At 39.0% G+C, this 27,291-nt stretch overlaps 1 protein-coding gene across 1 annotated transcript; it reads right to left on the bottom strand.

Annotated features, from left to right (window-relative positions):
- Positions 1-3,176: 3,176 nt before the first annotated feature.
- On the bottom strand, positions 3,177-27,088 carry LRIF1 (ligand dependent nuclear receptor interacting factor 1). The gene is made up of 4 exons (XM_036767385.1): positions 26,529-27,088; positions 8,002-9,487; positions 6,494-6,748; positions 3,177-4,374 (listed from the first exon to the last, which is right to left on the bottom strand). Exons 1-4 carry the CDS (start codon positions 26,594-26,596, stop codon positions 3,907-3,909), a joined length of 2,277 nt encoding a protein of 758 aa, XP_036623280.1. The 5' UTR covers positions 26,597-27,088; the 3' UTR covers positions 3,177-3,906.
- Between the last annotated feature and the right edge of the window lie 203 nt (positions 27,089-27,291).

The raw sequence follows: 27,291 nt of genomic DNA, 5'->3' as shown, positions 1-27,291 counted from the left end.
GTCCTGAATAAAAACTCTTCCATAATTCCCTCGAGGCATAAGGCAAACTAGGGTCTGGATAAATTTCTAAATACTCTTTTCTACATGACACAAAATTTCTCACAGGAAAGGTGAGGGGTTCTCATTCCAGAAGTAATCCCTTTAAAGGTCCAGGAAAATCTCCTTGGGGTCCTAATTCTAAAGGGCATCCCAAATTTCCCCTAATGAGTCCCTGCTACAACAAAACTTCCCCTAATGGATCCCCACAACCCACAGGAAATTACAAACTCACCAGGAAACTGACTCACCTAGAGAAAATAGCATGATAAGGTCAAATAAGCCATGAAGATGGGCAAGGCTTCCAAGGAAAAAAAGCACTGTGTTGATTACTTGGTGTTTGCAGGTATATAAGTAAACTGTAACCTATACATTTCCAGGGCATAGGGACTCACAGTAGGATAAACATTCTAGTTCTATTTAAATGCAACAATGAACATTTTTCAACTGGGCACCAACATTTTGGCAAATTTTAGCAAACTCCACACTTCTTTTGTGTGACACAGAATGCAACACAATTCCTGCACACAATTTTCCAAATGTGTCTGTTCCCAAGTAATCAGATCAACATGCAGCTGGTTACTACTACTGCAAAAACATATCCAAGCATGTCCTGAGAAGTACCATCTTTGTCAATGGAGAGCAAAAGATCATATAACACGAGAGATATTCATTTTCCTAGTTCAGACAATAAGCACTCCATCAGTGCTTCTGACTGATTGCCTGAATTCCCCAGATATCATCTATCAGCTGCCCAAAGGAGGGGGAAAAGCTTCTTCTACATCTTATAATCTGGGGTTCTCCAACACTACCTGCTCCCATCCCTTTTTGATCTTTCTGAATATACATCACTGATATATAAACACACTTCCCAACATGATTTAAAGCAGGGATCTCAAAGCTGCCACACTTAGGATGCTTGTAGCTTCCTCAAGTCATATTATGCAATCTCTCCCTTTACATATTTAAGAATGACAATTAAATTTTAAAGTATGTGAAGAGAAACAAATATTTAAATAGTAGTTGACAAACAAAATTTAAGGCTGAAAAACCCTGACAAATTTGCTTTGATTAGATTGAATCTACGAATTAGAGAAATTACACCAAGAATCAGCAAATTAAGGGATGTGCTTTTGTTACAATTTGTTTTCAACCTAGTGGTTTGAGTCTGTTCATTATAGTCTCACCACATTAAATCGTGTTCAAGAAGCCTAGCAAGGACATTAAGCATAATTTATCAGTCATTTTTTTAAAATTTTGTTTCATCGGTTGCCATGGCCATCACTAAGCGGAAAAACTCCAAAAAGCAGGACAAAGATGTTCCTGAGAAACTGTAAGACAGGAGGAGGAAATGGGCTAGTCACATGGTGAGATCGAGGGACTACGGACCATCAGAGTGCTCCACTGGTACTCTCCAAACGTCAGAAGAATTCAAAGAAAAACTTCAGAACTCTGGGTGAAACACCTGTGGCAAACACAAGAGCCACACAGGATGGGCAGGTATTCATGAGTAGTAATCTACACTGCTAGAGGGAACTTCTGAATATAAACGGTCACAGACCCATCTGGATATTTTTTGAAACAACATTTCCATGTTCCAAATGCTTCTAAGGCAGGGATTCTTAAACCTTTTTTTGGTATCACAGAGCCCTTCCTCAGTCTGGGCCTCATAATGTTTTTAAATGCCTCAAATAAAATATACATAATTACAATGGAAATTAATTACACTGAAGATGTTGGGTTTGTTTTTTTGCTATCCAAGTTCATGGGACCCCTGAAATGTAAAGTCCTCAGGTTTTAAGACCCCCCCCCCCCCCAGCTCTAAGGATAAGGTTAACTGAAAAGAAAACCTAAGTACGATCCAATAATCTACTAGTGAGCCTTACTCACTCTTGCTGTAGCAGATCCACCAATGCCAGCAACTGAGTTGTTACCACACCATAACTATATCTAATCCATTTTGGTTTGATTCCTCTCTCCTTCATTCAGGAGAAAAGTACATTCACTGAACAGAAAGGAATCATGTCTCTGCTCTCTTCATATACCATCCCAGAGCCAAACCTACACTGAGCTTCAACATTATCCCACAGATTGAGACTGCTATCATTGTCAACTTTAAGCCCCACTCTGAGGTTTTGGAAAGGTTAATCAGAGCTGGATAAGAAGTACAGGACTATCATAACTGCATAAGAAGTACAGGACTAAAAAACTAAGACAACACAGAGGTAGCAGGATTGGTATTTGTGGTCTCTGCAAAGCACAAGTTAAAAAACTGGATTCATTGGGTATTAAAATTTCTAATGCCTCCTATTCTCTTCTACAAAAACTAATTATAAGGTGGTAATATTTAAATCACATTTATATAGTACTTAAAGTTTACACAGCACTTTCTTCATGACCTTGTGGTAGGCAAAGCAAGTACAGTCACCATTTTAAAGACGGAGAAATGGGCCTCAGAAACTTCACGACTTATTCACGGTTCCAGAGCTATAGTAAGTACTTGAGGTACTTACTTAAATCCAGATCTGGCAGAGTTCAGCATTCTTTCTACTACACTTAGCATTTCTTCATCTGGGTTCTCTCTCTCTCCGTATCCCTCATGATAATTTCCTAATCCCTTATTAGTTATTGGAATTTTTTTCATCAAGGCTACAAATTATGCTTCTTGGATTTCATTGACACAGAAACGTAAAATAATAGAGAAGGACATAAAGGTTCAACCCCTAACTCTACTATTGCTCATGGTTGATTTGGGACTTCTAGAAGATACTGTCCAATGTCAAGTTTAAAACTATCACTGAAATCTTCTCCTATAACTGATGGTAAGCACTAATTTCAGACTTTTTAAAGATTTTTCTGGCTCCAAAGCCAATTCTTCCTCTTAGGGATCTGTTGGTACCTAAGTAAAAAATGATACTTTCCAGTATTTCCCTCCTCCAATGCTTGAAGCTCTTCTAAAATCACTACTTCAGCAGCAACTATAAAATATTTTCTTGTAATTTAAAAAATGTACTATTTAGTTTATTACACTCCAAAGCAATGACTATGCACTAAAGAATGGTTACTAACCAACCTAGGCTTCATATTCCACTCCAGCTAAAAGGTGTATTCAGAAGAAGAAAAAGGAAACAGTACAATCATAATGGAAATTCCCACTTCAAGGATACAATATATTCTAATGCCTGGTTCAAAAATGTTTTGGATCACATTAAACAATCTGGTAAAGGCTACAAAATATAAGTTCCTCATCTTTTAAGAAAAAATCTATAACACTTAAATATTGAGGTTGTTAATACCTTTCTTCCATGGAGTAAAAAAATATATATTATGTATGTATGTATCACCCAATCCTCAATATATGAGTGAGGTAGGAGAACAGGCATCATTATCTTCATTATTCAGATGAGGAGACCACATAAATCATTAAGCAACTTTCCCAAAGCTGTCTAGAGAATTCTGTGGCAGAGTTAAGAACAGAGGTCAGATTTTCTTCCCAGACACAGGATTTCTGGAGTCATATCAAAATTAACTGTTGCAACATTATATCCAAAAGACACATGACAACTGTACAAGCTTAGAGTTGGAAAGTTCAAATTAAAATGATATAAAAGTATCAAATTTTCCATTACAAAAAAGAAATCACATCTAAGACAACTTTCAGATATTCCAAGTTAGAACTCCTTGGAACAAACAGTTCTACTCCAGTCTCTTTTACCCCCTTTAAACACATTCAATAATTCAGTGACAAAAACAATGTTTTAGATTCAAAAAAGCTTTCAGATTATCTGCATATTTAAATAATTTATACAAAACCATAAAGGGGGAAATAAACACTTCATTAAGATCTTTTCAAGTCAACAGCTACATTTTTTAACTCTGCTGCATCTTTTTACGAATTTCTTCAAGAGCTGCTTCTCTTTCTTTCAGTAGCTGCTTAAGTCTTTTTATTTTTTCATCTCGTATAGTTTCATCCAATTCTGGCAATGTCGTTGAGAAACTATCATCGATATAACAATCTTGACTATCCAGAGGCTCTTGTTCAGAAGACACAGAGGCTGGACTATCTACACCTCTGCCAAGGCCATCTCGAGCATATAATTCCAGCTGAGGAGAATTCTCTTCACTGGAGTTCGTGCAATCAATGATGTTATTATTATGACTCTGTGGCAACAAAGCTGAATCAGATGAAATACTGTTAAGAATCTGAGGGCTCGTGCAATCAGTCCCTGTGTCCATGGATGGGGTCACATCATTCCCACATTTCTTCTTCTTGGTACAGTCTATCTTCATAACAGTTTTTGCTTTTCTTTTCTTATCCACATCCTGGTGTAATGTAGGCTAAATCCCAAAAGAAAACAAAAATGCTATTATTTACATCATGCTAACAGTTTAACACAGCTGACAGTAGGCGAAAACATTTTGTATTAATCAAATGAATATTTGTTGCTTCCTCCCAAAAGAGGGTAAAGCCCTTCAGCAAAGGGATGATTTCTTTTTTGTCTCCGTATGCCTAACACAACACCTGGCGTAACTCGTTAGTCTCACTTACCTATGTCATATTATGGTATGGGGAGGGTGTAATCCCCTCAACCCCCTCTCTCATGCTTTTTATTTCTTTCCTTTTCCTGTTTACTTTTTTAATAGGAGGAACAGGGAAAACTATTATCCATTTTAATGCATGGTAACATAATAGGTAAGCTACAATCTATTGATATTCTTAGAGAATAATTACTTAGCCCATATTTTCATACTAAACTCAAAGGACTGTGACTAAAACAAAGTAATGGTGTTCGCAAAAGAATTTCGTGAATTAATCTAATATCCTCCTCTTCTATGGATAGGAATAGCATGAAGAAAGGCAGAAAGAGAAGAAATGAAAGTGAGAATATGAATGGCTGTCTCATTCCTCAACAAGCAGTAAAATAATATAACAAGTCATGATTTTTTCTCTTCTTTCCCCCAGCTCTCATGTGGAACGTATATGGATCATCGGGAGCTGGGTTTACTCTGGGATACTCTGCTTCTAGGCAGAGTAGAAAACTGAATATTACCTCACACATTTCCCTTCAAATGTTAAAGATGGGCCTTTGATAGCAAGGTCAGATTATTTCATTAAGTTTTTTTCTTCTTGAAACTAACTTTCTGAGTTCCTTCATCCAGTCTTTGTTCAGTATGATTTCTACTCTCCTCCTTACCTTCCTGACCCTCATCTATGAAATGTGTTCTGGTTGATCAATTTACTTCCTGGAATGTAGCACCCAGAACTGTACACTACTTCTGATGTAGTCTGACTGGGCTAGAGTCTGGTCAAACTATTATCTCTCTTGCCATCTATGGTTGCAGCCTAAAATCATATTTTCTTTCCTCATTACCATATCACACTGTTGGTTTATTCAGCTGATTGTCCACTAACCTCAAGTCTTTTCAGTGAACTGTTGTCCAGCTGCTTCCCCCCCAACTTGTATTTATGGAAGTCATTCCTTTTAATCTGAGCATAAGATTTTACATTTAACTGTTAAATGTTACCTTACTAAATATGGCTCATACTTGTATGATCTGATGCAGAGTGAAGGGAATGAATTAGAAAGAACAATTATACAATAATAACATGGTAAAAAAAAATTACTTTGAAAGATGTGAGAACTCTGATTAATCCAATGACTAACCACAATTCCAGAGAACCAACTGATGAAGCAAGCGTCTCATTTCCTGATCCAGAAGTGACAGATTCAGGGTATAAAATGAGACATTATTTTTGGGATATGACAAATTCAACAATCTATTTTGCTTAGCTTTTATATTTGTTACAAGGGTTTTTCCTCTCCCTATCCCATGGGGTGAGGGCAGGGAAAATGAGACTTAGGATGGAGAGAAAGTAAGTTTTTAAAAATCTAGCTCATCAATGTAACTCAGGACTTTTTTGGAACCTCTCACTCAACTTACTGGTTATCCTTTCTAGCTTCATGTCATCTGCAAAGAATAATAACTGATATTTCTATAATACTTCCTGAAGCAATAAATAGCTATGATTGTTAGAAAGCTTTTCGTTATTGAGCCAAAAAACCTTTTATATCCTAAAAGGTTTACTGAGAGAGGCTGCTGAATTTGCTGCCATTAAAATTTAAGTACAAGATGAACACCTATTTGTACAATTTTAGCTACAGTTCAACCTGGAAACAGGGGAATGGCCTAAGTGACTTCTGGGTGTTCTTTTTAGCGTTATGATTAAAAAAGAAAAATCACTAAGTACATTATCACACACATTAGAAGACTACATGTACCACATTCTTCCAAAAAACTAATTTGGCATGCATATGTCTTTTTTCGTGACAAGTATTTAAAGCACTGGCAAGAACTGTCTGTTTATTTTTCCTAAGAGCTAAAACATTAAGAATATTAAAAGAATAAATTTGTGTTCCTTTTTGGAACCTACAAAAGACATTTTAAATTCTTTTACCTCCTGGCTCTCTTCATCTTTCCCAGATGTTAGATCCACAATAATCTTTGACTCTTTGGAAGCAATACTGCTTGTCAAATTGCTAGGGGAACATAAACTTGTGGAGTCAAATAGAGGAATTCGGGTAAGGCGCACTCTCAAATCTTTTGTGATACCAAAATTCTTTCTTAATTCAGCATACTCCCTCCGACATGATTCCTTCTGACTTCTGCTTTGAGTATGTGTCTCCAACACAAACGCCATCTCACCCTGTTTCTAAAATCAGAGAGAGAATACAACGTATAAACAATGCTGTAAATTACTCAAGCTGTTTCAACAGACCTGCAATTAAGTGATTACCTCATCTTACATAAAAGAGAACAGCATGCTTTAAACTCCTAAATGGCTAGACTAGGTACAGGAAATCCTTGCACTACCACCCACATTCTGAAAATTGAATTCCACAGTGTGAAACTTAAAAGCTCCCCTGCAATTTCTCATTTAATTATATTTTCACTAGTCTGACTTGATTCTATACCAAAAGAAGAACAGGTAATTACTACCACTACTGTTACTACTACTACCACTACTACTACTACTACTACCACCACTCGGATGAAATTAAAAAGTAAATGAATGACAAGTTAAGAAATATTAAATTAAGTCATTGGTATCTGGAAATTAAAATATCTAGAAAAGCTGACCTGTTTAACCAGCCTAGCAAGTAACAATCAAAACTTAGTTGTCTACTTTCCTGGCCATTCGACAACTTCTATGACAGAAGAGAAAGACAGAAAACCAAAGAAAGTACTGAAAATGTTATGTATATGAATGGTTGTGTTCATTAGTGCTGAGCTTAAGTGAGAAATGGGAATGTATTCACAGGAGAAAACAGGAAAAGTTAGGAGATTTGCCTTCAAAGAGAGAATGTAGCTCTAGTGGGCCACTTAAATCACATATCCCTGAGTATCTATCCATAGAACCAACCAGTGAGTCAAGGACTGAGGAACTGACTGGCCCTGCAGAGATTAAAGAGAAGAGAGATGCCTCCTTCTACTGCCTAATTTAATAAATCAACAGAATATCTTTTTCTCAAAAAATATAATCTAAGAAGTAATTCTAAACGTACAATGATGATCATTTCTAATGTTAAAATCAGAGAGTTATGGTTAAAATATAAAATACCTAATTATGCTTTGAATAAGCAATGTCAATCCTAAGCTCTTCCAGACCAGAGTGCCTGTACTTATTTTTAGGACTCGGTAAAAGTGATTCCACTGCAAGGTTCTGCATGGACTTGTCAATTACACTCTCCTCTCCCAGTTCCCTCAGGTTATTTGCATGTTTCAACCCCAGTGGTTGCTACAAAATACAATTTCATAAATTTCAAAATCAGTACTTCATCCAGTGTTTCTGTAGAGGGAGAAAAAGGCAACATGGATGACAATCATTGCCCCTTGGAGGAAAAAAAAAATCAATATGCATGCAAAGAAATACACTAGACATATGCTTGGCTTGGGAGAATTTACCTTTGGTTCTTGATCTGTGTAAACACAGCGTTTTGATGTAATAGTTGTATCATCAGAAGAATCTTTCGCGTGGCTGACACTTGTTTCTTTTTTGGCATTTTGTGCTGGTGAGTTTAGTTTTATGTGCATAGTCTTATACTGCTCTAGATAGACGGGTTGCTTAACATGCTGTGGACTTTGGGCAGAATGAGAAGTACGCTCCACTTTATTCTTCTTCTCCAGACTCGGAACAGGCTCAGAAGCAAGTTGTGCATCTGAAATCAACTTTGTCTCCTTTAGGGGGGTAGTCTTATTTTTTGCCAAAACAATATTTACAACCTCATTTGTGATTTTTGTGACTGAGTTGGCATTAGGTATTTGTGATAGGTCTTTTCTTGGTGATGCATCAGGAGCAGCAGAATTCTGTTGATCAGTTTGAGATGGCAGAACTTCTGACCCCTTCTTAGCCAACAGATAGACTTTCCCATTAAACATAACCAAAGCATTATCTTTAATGGGAGTAATTTTTGCTTGAGCTCCACTGGAAGTGCTTGAACATAATGGAGGCATATTTAGAGAACTAGTTTCAACATTCTTCATATCTATCAATGTTTTCAAGATTTTTGAAGCCATGTTGTTTGAAGACTTGACAGGAACAAGACAGGGGGAAGATTGTGGATTTTCTCGTACAACCCATTTCATTGGTGCGTCTCGAGATTGTTGGCCTTCATTATTAGACACATCTGTAGCAGGATTTTTCGCTGGTGTTTGTGAAGTGTTTGGAACCATGGACTTTGCAGCTTCTGTAGGATTTGCAGGTTTGGGACAAATACTTTTAAAGGTCTTAGGAACTGCAGATTTTACCGTGTTTACTGGAGACACATAAATAACAGTTGGTACTTTTGAAGCTTCTGCTGTTCCTGAGGTGTTTGTAGCTGCAGCTGCAAGTATCTTCTGCTGAATTGGAGGTGGCAAAGATGATGCTGGTACAGATTTTACTTCAGCATTGGCTGGTATCTGTAAATGATGCCCATATGGTAATACAGGAGACTTCACAGTCACTGGCAGGTTCTTAGTATTTACTAACATGTATGTTGTGTCACCTTGAGTAGTTGAGGGAGAAACAGCGACTTTTTGCAAGGCCAGTTTTTCAACTTTCGTAGTATTATTCTGAGCTGTTGAAGCTGAAGGCAAACTTTCTTTCCCCACAGAGGGTACTCTAACATTTTCAGATTTATCGACTGCTCTTGGAAGGAAATAATTTCCAGAATTGGTTGTCTGAAAAACAGGCAATTGAATGGCTGCAGTTGTAGGAGTGCTAGCAAGTTGAGTCTGAATAGTAACATGAACTGGATTTGATATATTCCCATTTGAAGTATCAGATGTGACTGAAGATTGAACTAGTGGCATAAGGTTTCCAGAGGAATTAGGAATTGGAAGCAATTTCAGAAGATTTTTTCCATCCAGGCCAGTTGTCTGAACTACTTGGTACATGCAGCCTGCAATACTTAAAAAGAAAAAATTACATAAAAATGAATACAAGGCACTACAAAGTTCAAGTTTCTATTTTTAAAAAACCAGAAGCATTTGCAAATAGGATCTTTGAAAGCAATGGTTTCTTCGTTTAGTCCTGTAATTTTTAGCTCTCAAGCTGATAAAGCATAAGGAAATGTGACCACTTACAAAACACAATTTTTATTCTTCAAATAGAAGCAATAACCAGCTGATATAATCAGTTCTGATTCAAAACTTGTATGTGATCTGAAAAAGGGAATGAAATCTTAGTATTTTAGAGAGAGACACATTTGTACCCAATATTGTCTTCAGGAGAAATGTCCATTTCCCCACTTACACTACCTCTTACCCACATTCTCTTTTCCTCTTATTTCTCTAAAACTTACTTCCTTATCTATGTGGTAGCTCTCATCTTCTTTTCTCACTGCTTCTTTCTCATTTATTCAAGAAACATTTATTAAGTGCCTACTACATACAAAGTGCTGTGAACTAGATAATTTCTTTGCTTTCTCCCCTTTCCAATGGCATTGCCTTCTAATCCTTTCTCTACCGGTTCATTTCCTTTCTGATTCATGGGATATACCAATTACTTTTCTTTGGTCCTTAGCAACTATAGACTACCAATGCTGGGATAGCTTTCTTGTCTGATTACCAATTGCCTCAAAGCTCTAAAGGTTTGGCACCCTCCTCACTGCCCCACCCCATATTCCAAATGATTTTATTAGGTGTTTCAAAGAAATAAAATGAACTTAAGTGTTTTCCTGTCTTCTTCTTATCTATCCTTCTACCTATCTACAGCAGCACCCACCCTTGCTGAGTCTCAAAGATTTTTTAGAGTGTGAAGGGACCTCAGAAGCCACTGAATGCAAATGATACACAAAAGAACCCCTCCCTATAACATACTCTCCATACTTGAAAGTCCTCCAGAGAGGGAACCTACCACCTTTCAAAAGACAATTCATTCCACTTTAGATTCAAAATGTTAAAACCTAGGAAATTTTTGCTGTACTCTTCAAAGGAATACATCATTTTTCATGCTGAAATGCTGCCATCTTGTGTTGTTTGTAAAAATCCAGCACTATAACTTTTGAAGTTAGAATATTCACATACAGCTAAACGATAAAAGGGTCACTTAAATACTGTTAAAGGGTATTTCAAAGTTGCTTGAAAATAAGTTATAAGACACAAACGAGCATAGAAAAGGTACTAAAAGACTGCTAAAGACTGAATAGAAAAGATAAAACATTTTTGAAACTACAATGTATCTTGAAACGACAGTATGATTTATCTCATACAAATACAAAAATTCAATGAGTCAGCAGTATGATGCAGTAGCCAAAAAAGCTAATGCAATTTTGGGTTGCACCAAAAGGGGCACAGCTTCCAGGAATAAGGAATTGATAACGAAACTATACTCAGTTTTTGTCAAAACTTATCTGGGGTATTGTGCTCAGTTCTGGATGTCATGGTTTAAAGACAACATTGACAAACTAGAATATGCTCAGGGACAGGCCTTGAATCTATAACATAAGAGGATTAGCTGAAGGAACTAGACATATTGAGTTAGAAAGTAAAGACTGGGGATACATGAAAGCTGTCCTCAAAAAGTTGTCTGCAAGTATTTGAAAGTCTGTCATGTGAAGAAACTGACTAGTCTTGTTTGATCTGAATCAGGAGCAATGGGTAAAAGAAACAAATTTGGGTTAAATGGCAGGAAAACATTCTAAAACTCTGAGCTGTCAGAACTGGAATAGCTTGGAAGGGAGGTTAGATGACCACTTATTGGGTAAATTATAAAGGGGATTCCTTTAATGTATGGGATGACTGTTATGGTTTCTTCCAACTCTCAAGTCTCCTATTCTGTGATGAGGCACCTGTTTTGCATAACCTCCACTGAAGTCCCTTTCTGATTCCTTCTTAACAGTCTGGAAGTGGCGTCGGTTCTTTAAAAAACTGCCAGTGGAATATCAATCCCTGGCAGGTCCTATCGAGCTGGAAAGGCTTCACAGTGAGACCACAGATGGATGGTTGTTTGTTTGTTGCTTTAGGACCAGTCTAGGTAGGTCTGAAGGCATTATCACAAAAGACAACACAGGGTGATCAATTTTTTTAGTTATAGAAACTCCAGAAGATCATTTAAAAGGGTTATAATTAGCATCAGGTGAAGCCATATCCACATCAATGAAATGACAAATCCTTAAAATATTAAAAAAGGATTTTCTATCTAAAGAACTAGGACAGACATTCAGGAAGATACAAAGACTTTCCAGAATCAACACATTAAAGAATTAAGTAACAATGTGAGGCAGGATATAATTAAATAGAAAAATGAACAAAAAAGATAGAATCCCCTTTTTACTACTTGCTACTACAAATTTCATTGCTCAACTCTTAAAGCCTTTCACAATCTGGATACAGTCACAATTACCACCTATACCACTAAATACCATTTGCATCTAATTCGCTGAAAACATAAACCCACAAGATCATAGAATCATGAACAACTAGAAAAGATCTGAGAGGCGATCAAATCCAACACCCCTCATTTTACACTTTTCCAGGCTTTATACACTACCTTACAATTTTGCTGGCCTACTTGCCTTCGCCTGTGTTCAGCATTTCTCACATCACAACTCTATGCCTTTGCCTGGAAAGAAGCGCATGACTGGACTATGTTCCCTCCTTATTTCTCCACTGAGAAGCTCCAAACCTCCATTTAAGGAAAGAGTTCAGAGTTCAGACATTTCCTCCTTTCTCACCTGGCTATGCTACTTTGGGAATTCCTTGATGGACTTCTCCACCATGCTCCAGGAATGCTCCACCATGCTCCAATCTCATTTTGGGGATAACCTCATGGGCTTGCAAGATTTCATCAGCCTTGGGACTCTATCTCATCCCCACCCTCTGCCTCTCTGATTGGAGAATGAGGCCATGATTTCCAAACTTCCATTTAAGTCATTTGTATTTGGTAGTTAATGAGTGGTGGAGTATACCTAATGAGAGCCAATAAATATGCTTCCTTGGAGTTTTTAAAAATATTAGCAAAGCAGCTTTAAACTCAAGAATACAACTTTGCATTTATATGTATTAAATTTCACTCTTAGATTTACTCCATCATTCTTGCCTATCAAGATGTCCTTGGATGCTAACTGTATCATCCAAAATAATAGCTGTATTGCCTATTCCTTTCATTGAAGTCAATGAAGACATCAATCCATAGGATCACTGAATCATAGTTCTGAGCCCTAGCACAGACCTGAGAGGCCATCAAATCCAAACCCTTTATTTGATTCTTTGAGTCTAGTCTTTCAACCAGTATCAAATCCACCTCATCACACAACCCCTGGCTCACATTTCTAAATCCTGTCCAAATTCTTTATCAAATATGTTGCTGAAACCTAGATATTATATCCATGTATTCCCCTTATCCACTAGTCAACTAAAAACATTCAGAGAGAGAGGATGGTACAACAGGCATGTCTTTTAGAACAGGTCACATCAGAATAGCCTTAGACAATCTTAGGTGCTTTTAATAAGAGGCTAGTATCTGGCAGGAGGAAGTTGGTAGACCCATCACACTTTTCCCTAATGAGAACAAATATGTAGTACTATGTTCAGTTACAGGTGCCACACTTTAGGAATGGCATGAACAAACTGGAGCATTTCCAGAGGGAGGTGAGCAGTTTAGTGAGAAGACCAGTCATGTTATCTGAATATCCAGTCAAAAATACTGGGTGTTTTAAAACGAAAAGACTAAGGGAAGCCAAGAAGGCAGTCTTCAAGTAGACAAAGGCTATCATGTGGAGGAAGAATCAGACTTCTTATACTTGGAACACAGGAAGGCCCTTATAAGGCATCTACTGTAAGAAAAATCTCTATAAATCATGACGAGTTGTCACCCAGCCTTTGCTTGAAGGTCTACCATATGGTTACAAGGTTACAAACCTGAGTGAATGGAAAGATGGCAGTATCCTCACCAAAAAAAGGGCAAGTTTAGAAGACAGATGGATTGGAGCCCAGGAAGGGGTGAAAGAAGGAAATATAACATGAGTTCTGTTTTAGACAAGCTGACTTTGAGATACCTAAGGAACAACTAGTTCAAAAAGTCCAAAAATCTTGGATGATATGGACCTGCTACTCAGGAGAGAAACTGGGGCTGGATATACAGATTTGGGACATGATTCTTAAATTAATGGGAAAGGTCACCAAGTAAAAGAGTACAAAGAGAGTTAAAAGAAGAACATTCAGGAAAGAGATATGAGGTATATTCACTTTTGGGGGTATGGGGGTGATATGGATAATGATTCAGCAAAGGGAGATTGAGAGGGATCAGTAAGTCACATAGTAGAACCAAGAGAGTAAAGAGGGAGGAAAATAAGATATCCCAGGACAGAACAATGCAAAAGAGAAGGGATGTGGATCCAGCAAAAGGAGACTGAGAAGGAACAATCAGATCAGTAGAAGAAACAGAGTAGTGGTGTCACAAAAACCCTGGGAGGAAAGAGTATCGATTAGGCAATAAGGAGAGAAATACCTTGGAGAAATTAATTTTAGCTGACTGGTGGGGCCAGATGTCCGATTTAATGGGTTGAAAAGTGAATATAAGGTAAGAAAGTGGAGGCAATGAGTATAAATACCCTTTTTTAGGAGTTTGGTGGCAGAAGATATCTAGAACAAGAGCTTTAAGGAATGGAAGAGTCAAGTGAAAGTTTTGGGTTTTGTTTTCCATTAAAGGCTAAGGGAGTCGTGTATATAAGTGGTAAAAATGGAAACAGTGAACAAATGATTGAAAGGGAAAGTTCTTGAAGGAGATGGGGGCAATGGGATCAAGTTCATACTGGGATCTGGCCTTAGTAATAAGGTCTACTTCTACTTCTTCCAAGGCTGGGGCAAAGGAGGAGAGAAGGCAGTGAAAAGTTCTGCAGGATGCCTGATAGATAAATTTAAAAAAAAAAACACTGAAATTAAGTAGGAAATAAGAACGTTTGTTAAGAGATAAGGAAGAGGGGGTGAAACGTAGGTGACTTGAAGTTATGCACCAATACCTATTGCAACAGATGAAGAGATATAGAAATCAATGAATTCAGTAAGACCCTTCAAATTAAGTCTAGACAAAGAGGCAGAACGGCATAATGGAGATTCAGGACTACATGGGCTCAAGTCCCTCCTCTGACACATGCTATGTGCCCTGAGTAAGTCACTTAACCTCTTAGCGTCTCTAAGTAACTTGCTCAACTCAAGTTGCTGATCTGCATTAGAAGTTCCCTCACCAGAAAAACCCTGCTGACTTCCCTGGCCTTCTGCTCAGGAATGGAGCACTTCCCACTCCAGGTAGGGCCTGGCCCAAGACCTTCTCCAGTGCTGGACTGCCATACAGTCAACTCTTCTTCCTTCTTTTTCTCCAGGGACTTTTCCAGGACAAGCAAGATACCCTGGCCTTCTGACCATTATCCCAAACGTCCATGTACCTACTCTCTGCTGTGCGGTGGCCTTCCTTAGGGCACCCGAGATACAACAGCTCCATCTGCCAGAAGAATGAACTTCAGGGGAGGTCCTTGAACAATCTAATCTTTTATCTTTTTCACTGAACTTCTCTCTAACCACAATACTCTGCCTGGACTAACTGCTCAGTAGTCATCATACTCTCACTCCCTTATAACTACCTTATCCCAGTGATCTTAAACCCCATTCCACATTCTTGACTTGACACTCCCTCACATCTACCCAACTGTACTGCTCTCAATGTCCTAAAGCTCCATATCTGCCTCTATCTTCCTTCCACTGCGCCCTCTGAAATGCATGCTTCATAAATGACAACACTCTTTCATCTTAAACTTCATGCTTTTTCACTCCTTCCATCTTCTAATCTTCACTGAGACACAGTTCCCACCTGACTACCTTCATAAAACCTCTTGTATATATTTTCTTCTCTGCACTCAAACAATCACAACTCTAATTCAGGCACTTATCACCTCTCACATGGACTATGTTAACAGCCTTCTAACTGGTTTCCTTACCTCAAGTGTCGTTGAATTCCAATCTATCTTCTACCTAACTACTAAGGTGATTTTTATAAAATATAGGTCTGGCCATGTCACTCCCATACTCACTGAGCTCCAGTGCCTCCCTAGTACCACCAGGAGCAAATATAAATGCCTGTGTTTAGCATTCAAAACTCTTTATAGCTCAGTCCTCGACCACCTTTTCAGTCTTCTTACACATTACTCCCTTCCACATACTCTGTCTGCAATGCAACTAAAATGGCCTATTTGTAGGTCCTCAAAGATACTATACATCTCCCATCTCCAATCAGACAATCAATAACCATTTTATTAAGTATCTGCTATGTTGTAGGCCAGGGGTAGGGAACCTGCAGCCTCAAGGCCATATGTGGCCTTCTAGGTCCTTGGGTGCAGCCTTTTGACTGAGTCCAAATTTTACAAAACAAATCCTCTATTAAGGGGATTTTTCTGTGAAGTTTGGATTCAGTGGAAGGGCTGCACTTAAGGACCTAGAGGGCCACATGTGGCCTCAAAGCTGCAGGTTCCCCACCCCTGTGTTAGGCACTACATAAAGCACTAATTTTGCATTGGTAATCTCCACTATTGGAGTGCTTTTACCCCTCACCTTTACCGCATGATTTCAGTTCAAATCTTACTTTCTGCAGAAAATCTGTCCAGCTCCTTCCCCCTACCTCCCGAAACTGCTAATGGCAGATCTTTTCAGAATATCATCATCAGCTCTGTACATATGCTTTATGTATGTTATCTCCTTCAGTAGAAGGCATGCTCCTTGATGGCAGGGACAGTGTTTTTTATTTTCTTTGTATACCGGGCAATTTGCAGAGTACCTGGCATATTGTAAGTGCTAAATAAATGCATAATGACTAATCCAGAAATCTTTGGCTCCCCCAACTCAAAAATACTATGTTACTCAGTGACTTCAAAGCAAAAGTAGCTGAGGACAGTGAAAAATATTTTGGAAAATATGAATCAGGAAATAATGAATGAAAGAGGACAGATCTGTAGGCTATATTGAAAGCTAATAGCTATATGTAATGAATATTTTCTTTAAGAAGCATGTGTTAGACATGGTAAGTACTAAATAATATCATAAAAAACGAAACTATCTTTTACTATGTGGGAAATGACTCACTGATGATTGAGTCATTTCTTGATCAGCTATTTATATAGTCAGAAGACCTATTTGTTAGAATCAAAATCTGTACAAATTTTTAGAATAAAAAAGAGACACAGAAGCCACCTCACCCTGGAAGTTCACTCCATCCCTAGACTTCTCACACTGGAAGTATATCTGCCCCTTCCTGATTGGCTAGTTCCTCCCAGATCTTCCATTTTAAAGAGAGCACCCAGGCCAGTCATGTCTTTATTCCTGCCTGATTCCACTCCCAACTCTGGATTTTGTCTACCAAACCCCCAACTGTACACTTCTCCCACCACCATTTTTCAGCCTTTCATGTATTATCTGTCCTGTTTGTATTTGTATTCCCAGCAATTAGGACAGTACCTGGCCCATAGTAAGTGCTTAACAAATGTTTGTCACCTGTATCTGAAGTCACTGAGAATAAAAAAAAGGGGGGATACAACTGGAACCAATGACAGACACCAACTATAATAATGACATAAGTTCAATAAATATAAATTGTCATAAGAAGGAAACCAAAAATTTAGAAAATATCTAAGTTAGGAAACACTTGACTTACATAGGGAAATATATACCAGGGCAATATGAAAGCAGAATTTAAGCTAATGTGAAAAAGAAAATCTTATGAAGAAGCATATCCAAGGTTATGAGCAATACTGCCTCATAAAAGAGAGAAGCAGTGAAGAGTAAAACCAGTTTTTAAAAGCGTGGCAAGTATGTAAAATCATCTGAAAGGTATTTAAGAATGAAACTATAAGGAGGAAAAAAAATTCAAAATGATGGAAAATGTCTTCAAAAATTTTTATAGCAAATTCTTTTTACCATCAAGGAAAGCAGGACGATCACAATGGTACTCTAATATCACAGTTCTGTATATGTTTGTAGAAGAGGTAGAAAGAGCACTAAAAAGAAAAGGAGAAAAAGGAGAAAAGCAGCTAGAGATGTGCGGTTGGGATGACAAATGTCAAGGCATCGAGGATTTAATTCACAAAATACCTTTTGGAAGGGAAAATACTAGAAGTGGGGAAAAAAAATCTCCAACCTTGATACCAAAAGAGATGATAAAGAAAAACAACAACAATAATTCTATCTTTAGGTTTATCCTACTTTATTTAACATCCATATAAAATTTTTATGACCTTGATAGGTGACAGGTTTTGCAAGCAAGGAGGAGAACATGTCTTCACCCATTTGTGGTTGAACAGAAACCACAAAAAAAAAATGAGGGAAATAATTTTTTTAAAAAGTCAGAAGGAAGGGGGCCTAGCTGTATTAGATCCAAAATTATACTACAAAGCAGTAATTAAGATAAGTATTTGATACTGACCAAAAGAAGAGAGGTCAAAAATTAAACAGAAGCAAATGAACATGGTAGGCTAGTGTTCAATAAACAAAGACCCCAGCTACCTGGGTAAGGCTTCACTATTAAACAAAAACTACTGAGAAAGCTGGAAATCAGTTTGGCAACAAATATTTAAATAGACATCTCATACTATATACAAAGATATGTTCCAAGTGTATATATCATAAACAAATTAGAAGAGTAAGGATGGCAATACTTTTTGCAACTCTGAATAATGAAAGAGTTCAAGAACAAACACGGGACGGAGAAGATCAAGGAAGAAAAATGGACAATTTTGATAGCATAAAATTTTGAATTTTGCACAAATAAAACCAGCACAGATGAAACTAAAAAGTTACCTAGGGAGAAAATTTGCAACAAATTTCTCAGATGAGCCTGATATCCAATATATATAGGGAACTGATACAAATTTATAAGAACAAGAGCCATTCTCTAAATAGATAAAGTACACACATGAAGAGGTAGTTCTCAAAGGAAGATTCTCAACTATTAATAACTGTGAAAAAAACGTTCCAAATCAACTCAAATATCACCTTCCATATGAAGTCTTTCATCATCCACCCAATTAGGACCTTCCTTCTCCCTCCAAAATTAACTAATGCTTATTTTGTAAATACATCTGCATGTATACACATACACACAAATTCATATCCTATGTTCTTTCACATAATAGAATGTAAACTATTTAAGAATTAGGACTGTTTCATTTTTGTTTATAATCCCAAATCTTAATACAATGTCTGGCACATAAGGAGTCATCCTGGATTCCTTACTGTCTTTCTCCACCCACATCCAAGCTGCTGCCAAGGACTATAAATTTTACCTATGCAACATATCTTGAATTCAAACCTTTTACTCCTCTGACACTGCCCCACCCTGGCACAGGCCCTTATCTCCTCACACCTGTACTATTTCCATAGCCTGCCTGGGGGAGGGGAGGTGTCTGCCTCCAAGTGTCTCCCCACTCCAATCCATCCTTCATTCAACCACTAGAAGGATTTTCCTAAAGCACAGGTCCAACTATATCAACCCCTACTCAATAAATCCAGTGGCTTCATACTGCTTCCAAGAACAAATACCAAATGTTCTGTTTGGCATTCAAAATCCTTCATAACCTAGCCCCCTCCTACCTTTCTTGTTTTCTTGCACCTTATTCCCTGATAGATGCCCTTTGATCTGGTGACATGGCCTCCTGGCTATTCCACAAACAAGAAACTCCATCCCCTGGTATTTTCTCTTGCTGTCCCCTGTGCCTGGAACACTGTCCCTCCTCTGCTGTGACTACTGACCTCCCTGGCTTCCTTTAAGTCGCAACTAAAATCCTACCTTCTACAGGAAGCCTTTCCTAACCTCTCTTGACTCCAGTGTTTTCTCTTGTTATTATTTCCTATTTATCCTGTACATAGCATGCTTTGTATACATTTGTTTGCATGCTGACTCCTTTATTAGCTTATAAGCTCCTTGAGGGCAGGGACTGTTTTGTGCCTCTTTTTGTATCCCCAGCACTTAGCACAGTACCTTGCACACAGTAGGTACTGACTGAATGTTTATTAATAATCCTTTCATAAATACTGTTTGAACAATAGAAGAGTCAGTACATACAGTTCACTTTAAAAAAAAAAGGCAAACAAACTACTTGGAAGTTGCAAAGGCCATAATAAGGTAGACAGCATCCACACCACAGAAAGCACTCTTGTAAACTGGGCAACTACAATAACCTCTTAATGGGTCTCTGAGCCTCCAGGGCTCTCCCTCAAACCCACCAAACCATCTAACATACCACTGACAGATGAATCAGCTTTAAGCATCATTTTAAAGTCCTTAGCATTTAAGGCCCTCCACAATCTGGTCCCCAACTCCCTTTCCAGTCTCACCTCTATCCCAACTATCACTACTTCTCTATATAAATCACATGCTCTGGTCAAACTTGTTCCACATATATGCTGTGGTCAGTTCTGCTTACCTAGAATGCTTCCCCTCAATCCCTCCTCTCAACTCCTATAGAACCTATTGGCTGACCCAAGAATGTGATGCTTAGAATATGTCACATTGCAATATTTTATCTCTTTTCTTAATAGTACCAGGTATCAAACTAGACTACAAAAAAGTAATCTGGGTATTGCATAAGAAATAGAGGGGTTAACCAGTGGAACAGATTAGGCATATGATGAAGAGAAGCAGAATAGCCTAATGTTGATAAACTCAAAGATCCCAGCTAGTGGAGCAAGGACTCACTATTTGACAAAAATCTGGGAAAACTGGAAAATAGTCTGTCAGAAACTAGGTATAAGATCAACATTTCACACTATATATTTCAAGATAAGTTCCAAATGGATACATGACTTAAGACATTAAAGGTAACATGATAAACAAATTAGAGGAGGAAAAAATTAACTGTCAGGTTTATGGATAAGGGAAGAATTCATAACCAAACAAGAGGTTCACATGAGTTAAAATGGACAATTTCAATTAAATAATATTTAAAAGTTCTTGCACAAACAAAACCAATGAAGCTAAAATTAGAAGAAAACCAGTTAAAGTAGGAGGATATTTGTAGCAAATTTCCCTGATAAAGGTCTAATTTGTAAAATACAAATGGAACTGATTCATGTTTATATAAGAGTCATTCTCCAATCAATAAAAGATCTGAAAAGGCAGTTCTCTGAAGAAGAAATATAAGCTATCAAAAGCCACATAAAATGCTCTAAATCACTATTAATTAGAGAAATGCAAATTAAAAACAATTCCGTGGTCCACTTCACACTTGTAAGATATTACGACAGGGATGGATTCAGAGAAACCTAGGAAGACTGATGCAAAATGAAGTGAGTAGAACAAAGGGAACAATTTATACAATAACAACAATATAGTAAAGACAAACAACTTTGAAAGAAAAGAACAAAGGAAACAAACACCATGTGCCTATTATGTGCCAGGGACTACTCTCAAAACAACTCTGGGAGATAGGTATTCTTATTGCCATTTTACAGGTCAGAAAACTGAGGTTAAATGACCTGTCCAAAGCCACAGAGCAAATTATTATTTAAGAACATCAATCAATACTATAACCAACTATGCTTCTAGATAAATCATGATATGCTAACTCACCTCCTGATAAAGAGGTGAGAGACTAAGAGTGTGGACTGGAAATATATTTTTTGGATGCAAGAATTTGTTTTGCTTGACTATCTATGTAACGGGCTCACTTTTCTTTTTCTCTTAAAGTGGGGGGAGCTGGGAAGGAGAGAAGTGAATTTTCTTGAAAATAATTTAATCAAATATATTTTAGCTATCTTTTTATGTATACATTCTCACTCTTCCATTAAACAGTAAGCCCCTTGAGGGCAAGAATTTCATTTTATGCCATTTCATACTCCCAGGTCCTACTCCAGTACTTTCAGAAAGCAAGAGTTGGGTCTCTACTGCCTCCTTCCAGCAGCACTCTACACTTCAGGCGCTGAGTCAACAATGAAAATGGGGCGCCACAAAGATCAACATTAAAGAAGACTGACTTCTAAAAAAAATGATTTCTGTTTCATACTTCCATTGTTTTTCTATTCCCTCCTGCAATTTGCTTCTTTTCTAGCAGTTCTCCTGATGCTCTAATCTCAAAAGGATACCAACAACATGCTACAATTATATCCAAAGCCTTTTCTCCCTTCTTTTTCCTGGATCATGGCTACATTTTGATACAAGTAACTAGTTCTACCCCTTGGAATCTCCCATGTTTCAAACATACTACACAATGCCGGTTCTCCTACCTCATCATATATTCTTCTTCTATTTCCTTCAGTGGTTCCAAACACCCTTAAGTCTTAACTCTTAGAATCATACTAAACGAGGAAACCTTACAAATCAGCAACTCCAATGGTAGAAATTTCAAATAGGGAGAGAGAAGGCAAGAAATATTCACTGAATTGCCAAGGTCTTACAGTTCACTATATAGGCAAGATGAGAACCCAAGTTTCCTTTTTCCTAGTCCAGTAATCTTTCCATTATACCATATATGCTACTGCCAAGATATCATTCTTTTTCTTTATGCAGTGATATTGCAGCCCATGAGGTCCTGGGGACAACATTCAGTGTTCTCAACACGATCTTACTCAGGTTTACCGCATTGCGCAGGTTGCTGGAGATGCTAAAACAATGAGGAACTTATGGATAAACAAATAGAAAAGGGAAACAGAACAGGAAAGATCAGGAAAGGCTTCAGAGGGGATGATATCTGAGATAAGACTTGAAGGAAACTCTAATGTGTCTAAAGAAGCAGAAATGAGACAGGAATGCATTCTAGGCATAGGGGAAGAGCCAATACAAAAACTCCACAGTGGGAGGTGGAACGCTGTTTTTGGAATAAGTGGGCTAGATCAGCTGGAATAGAAAGAGAATGATGTGAAATAAGCCTGGAAAGGTAAACTAGAATCAAATTAGTGTGACCAAAGGCAAGTCTAATTTAACCTCTCTATGCCTCAGTTTCCTTATCTGTAAGATAAGGTTAGACTAGACAACCAGAATCCCTTCGAGCTCTAAAAGACATACGGACATAAGAGCTTGTTTCATCTTCAGGGTGATATAAGATGCCATCCCCAATCATCCCAGGGTACAGCAGTTCTCTCTCAACTCTAAACCTCCTAAGATTTTGTGTACCTAATTCACAGAAAATCAAAAAATCCTTAAAATTTAAAAGAACGCCAGAGGTCACATAATGGCTGGATGTCACTCAGCTTGACTGTTTTCCAATTGTTTCATTGTGACCTCGTGACCCCAACATAAACCCCTTGACAGTAGGGATTGTAAATTTTAATTCTTTTGTAGTGGGCCCCAGGACGTAACAGAGCAGACACTCAGTAATGTTGGTTAAACCGAATACTTCCATAGCAACACTTCCAGAGAACCATTAGAATTACGTTATTAGTATTATTGCTTTGGAGATCCCTATAATGTCCTTACTAATGACTCTAAAATTTAAAAATATATACATTTATATATTTGCTTAAAGGTCTTATTCACTTGTCTTACATAAGTGTCTGTCGTTACTATCCATAAGACTGGAAGTCCCATACAGTACAGAAACTAAATTTGTTATTATTTGTATAGAGGCTAATCATACCATATACAATTTCTTCAACAAATATGTGTTTTAAATAACATCATTGAGATTCAAGTCATACACACTTTTGCAGTTCCAAATATATCACAGAAGGTGCCTTCTAAAAGGCACAATTCTCCTTAATTGTGATAGTTTTTAGTTTCAATAACTGCAAGAAGCCAATGTTCATTTTCCTCTCCATTTCAGTGTTGGTGCAAAATAGTTTCTGCCACTCAGAATGTAAACATTAACTTACTCTACTAGCTAGAATAAAAAATGAACTTTGACTTCCTGCCGATGGGATCAGAAGAATCTTGAAAAAGAAAGTGAAACACGGAGCAGCAAGATATGTGTTAAATGGGATCAAATATATAATTCCTCAAATAAACATAAACTTCAAAACCATGGAAGTAAAATGGAACTTAGAGATCATTTATTCCAATCTCTCCTAATTTTACATATGAGAACTCTGAATCCCAGAGAAGTGCATAAAGTCTTTTAGCTCTTGTAAAACACATTTTAAAAAAACAAAGACTAAAAAAGACTCAAAACACAAAGACTAGTTGCTCTCAAAATTACCATTTTTGTCTCACATGGTGTCTTATACTGACAGCAGCCAGGAACATCAACAGTTGAAATTCATTCAGTATGAATCCCAAAGCTCATAAGTCACTCTTTTTAATAAATATTTTCACTTTTTAAAAAGGCTACACTTAGTTTATTCCAAATATATTTCAAAACCTTAAATTATTTAGCTTCCTCATAACACTTTCCAAATTTATACATAAGCTAAGTAAGCCTAGCTAACTAACATTGGTACCACCTCATTTTAACCAAAAAATAGTATTAAGAGATGAAGAGTCTCATAAAGTCCAGTCAGGAAACCTGGATTTGTAACATTAGGTCAAGTAACTGACCTCTCATTTTATTTTTCTTTTAACTAGTAAATAAGTGGGAAAATGGGTTTTTAAATACATGAAAAGGCTAACAACTATAAAACAAGATAGACATGTAACCTGATAAATTTTATTGGGATATGTGATTTATTCTTCCTTTCTTACCATACCTTTTATGAAATAGAATAGTTAAGAGCTTGCTAAAACTATTAAAAACAAAAGACAAATGGTTCCAAAATGATGTCAGATCTTGTCTCTAAAGTCTAGTCTTAGTCTAAGCTTCATAACATCAAAACCTAGCATGACAGTCAGCTGGATAAGGAATAGAAAAACTTCTAAATAAAAAACAAAGCCCCAAATTCTCATGGCAATGCAAATACTGGATAGATGAAAGAGTAACATGGAACAGTCATAAACAGATAGATACACGCAAGAAAGCCTGATTTCATTTGGCAAAATGAGCAATACTTTTTACAAATCCTAAATACATTTAACAAAAAGAAAAAAAAGTGGCACAATTAAAGTGTCAACAAATTAAATTCTTTTCCTCTATCATATCATTATCACAAAGCATAGTTTAAAATATCTATTGTGCAATAGGAGAAAAATAAAAATAAAGGAACACAGTCTAGTTTTAAAAGAATACTGTTTCAGGCAGATACAAAAAAGCAGTCCTTATAAAAAACTTTTCTCTTTAGTATGGCACTTATCCAGTATTTCTCATTGCCTATTCTCTTATTATGCTTAAAATTCATACATATAAAAGCATTCACTCAGGAAATACACATATGAAAAGCCCTACACTAGGCTCCAAGTAGAATATTAAAGTACGTCATAAACCAAAGCTTATTTTCTGCTCTCACAATCTGAAACCGCTAGGGGGTGCCAGAGTGCACACAGCCCTGGCCCTGCAATCTGGCCTCAAACACTTGTGACTCTGAACAAGTCACTTACACTTGTCTCAGTTTCCTCAATTGCAAAATATGGACGATAATAACCGGCTTTGCACACAGTAGGTACTATGTAAATGCTAATTCTCTTCCTTAAACTCTAAGAGCTGAAACCGTAAAACTCTCTCTTGTGCTAACCTCCCAAGGTCATATATAAGACAATGTCCAGTTCTTGGCTGCCCTTCAACCATATCCGGATGAGGGCTCTCTTCCTTTAACCATAATATCCTTGAGTGGGGGAGAGAGGCTAATCCCAAAACAACGATCACCAGCGTTCTTCCTTCCTTCGTGAATTTATCCTTGAAAAAATTCTATTTTGCAAGGGAGGCAAAGAGAGACACCAATGGCTGGATCTTCCATTCAAATTCCTACAAGGTATGAATCGTGTTCTGCCATCTGGAGCCTCTGGGGAGCTCAACTTTTCCGGTTTGAATCACTTCTGTGTCATCTTTCTGGAGTGATGCCTCTTCAACAACAGATGGAGCTAGGGAGTAGAATGGACAAAGCCCTGGGTGACCCTGGGTCAGTTACTCTGCCTGCTTCAGTATCCTCCACTGTAAAATGGGGCTCATGATAGCACCTACCTCCCAGAGTTGATGTAGGGGATCAACTGAAATATCTGGAAAGGCCCTAGGGCTTGATTAGTATTTTTCCTTTCTTCCATTAATTGCTGTCGACACCTTTTCTATGGCACCACACATAAATTTTAGAAATCTCCACTAATAATTCCTGGCTCACAGTCAAGTGGTTTCCTTGGATCAGGTGACAACTTACCTTATTCGCCAAGTAATTGTGGGGAGAACTGTTTAAGAGTATCATTTAGGGGGAGAAATGGTTCTTCATACAAATGCTCTTGTAAGAACAAGGCCCTGAGGTCACAGAGCTAGTGTGAAGGGCCCAAAGGCGCTGGCTTCCCCATGGGCACAGCCGGGGCTCACACTGGGGCCACTCATCGCACACCAGCAGCTCGGTCCCTCGCAGCGGCCGTGCCATCATCGGCCTCCCCACCCGCTGCCTCCTCTGGGGCTCTTCTCGGTCTAGGCACCCCAAGCCCACGGAGTTAGCCCAGCTCCAGCTCGGCCGGCGGTCCCCGCGTCCTCATTGGCCTCCGCGGCCGAGAGCCCTCCCCCTCATTAGCAAGCCTCCTGGGGCGGAGCCGGGCTCTCTGCCGGGCAGCCTCGGGCTGCGGGGCCGGCTCCAACTGACACCTCCTTCTCCTGCCTTCTCCCCGACGCCGCTAGACCTCGGCTCGGGGAGGGAGCCGAACGGCGTCGCTCGCGTCCTTCCCCGCGGGGCCCTCGCCAGCCACAGGCGCCTGGGTTTGCCGCGCTCTCCAGGCCGAGCCACCCTCGCCGGGGCTGCCTCTGGATCTTCGAGAAGCCCGCGCAGGACACGCACGCCGCCACGCAGCGCCATCGGCCATGTTGGCCGTCCTCTCTTAGCTCCTCGGAAGCGACGGTCCCGCGAGGGCGGGGGGCGGCTGGGACTCCATGGGTGGGGAGCCCCGGCGCGGTGAGGACGGGACGGCCAGGCCCGAGGACGGGCGGGAAGGCGAAGAACTGGGTACTTACCATGGCGGGGCGGTGCTGCCTGAAACGTCCTCGGGGGGTTTCAGGACGACCCTCGGCAGGTTGGACATGCTAGGGTTGGGGAAGGGGCGAAAGGCGGGGACCCGGGAAGGGGGCGCAGAGACCAGAAGAAGCGCGAGCTCCCGGGGATTCGGCACGGGGGCCGAGATAAAGGGCGGGAGTCGCCTCAGCGCTGGTGGGGGTGCCAGTTTCTGTATCCTAAAGCGAGGGACCCTCTAGGGCGACCTCGGTCAGTGCCCCCGGGAAGTGGACGTGAAGCGTATGAAACCCCGCCCAAGGCCGCTCTGAGAGGGATGAAAGCTCCAGGAGGGTGGGGCTGTGGCGTAAGCCCCGGATGTCGGAGTTGGCTAGGGAAGTAGCGGGGCGGGGCTTCCGCGCCCTGGCCGCAGTAGAACGGGTTGCACAGTAGGGGCGGCAGCGGGCAACACATTGATTGTGGCCGGAAGGGAGGGGCTGGGCTTGGAGGGTAGTGGTGGAGGTGCTGACGAGGTGGACCCAGCCCTCTCGACCACGCCCACCGAAAGAAAATGCCAGATCGAACCTTGGCCAGCTACTTCCGGAATCGTCATTTCCGGCAGCGATGGTGACTTGCTGATTTTTGAGCTCCGCCTTTCCATGGTCAGCCAATCGCCAATGATTTCCGCTTCCTCTCCTTCCGGATCAATCGATAATCGCAAAAGAAAATTCCCAAAGGGGCATTGAAGTTAGAAATGGTTCCGGGTCTAGAAACCGTTTCCGTTTTGGT

Source organism: Trichosurus vulpecula, chromosome 7, assembly GCF_011100635.1.
Source record: "Trichosurus vulpecula isolate mTriVul1 chromosome 7, mTriVul1.pri, whole genome shotgun sequence".
NCBI lineage: Eukaryota > Metazoa > Chordata > Mammalia > Diprotodontia > Phalangeridae > Trichosurus > Trichosurus vulpecula.
This window is presented reverse-complemented; position numbering and strand designations above follow the sequence as displayed.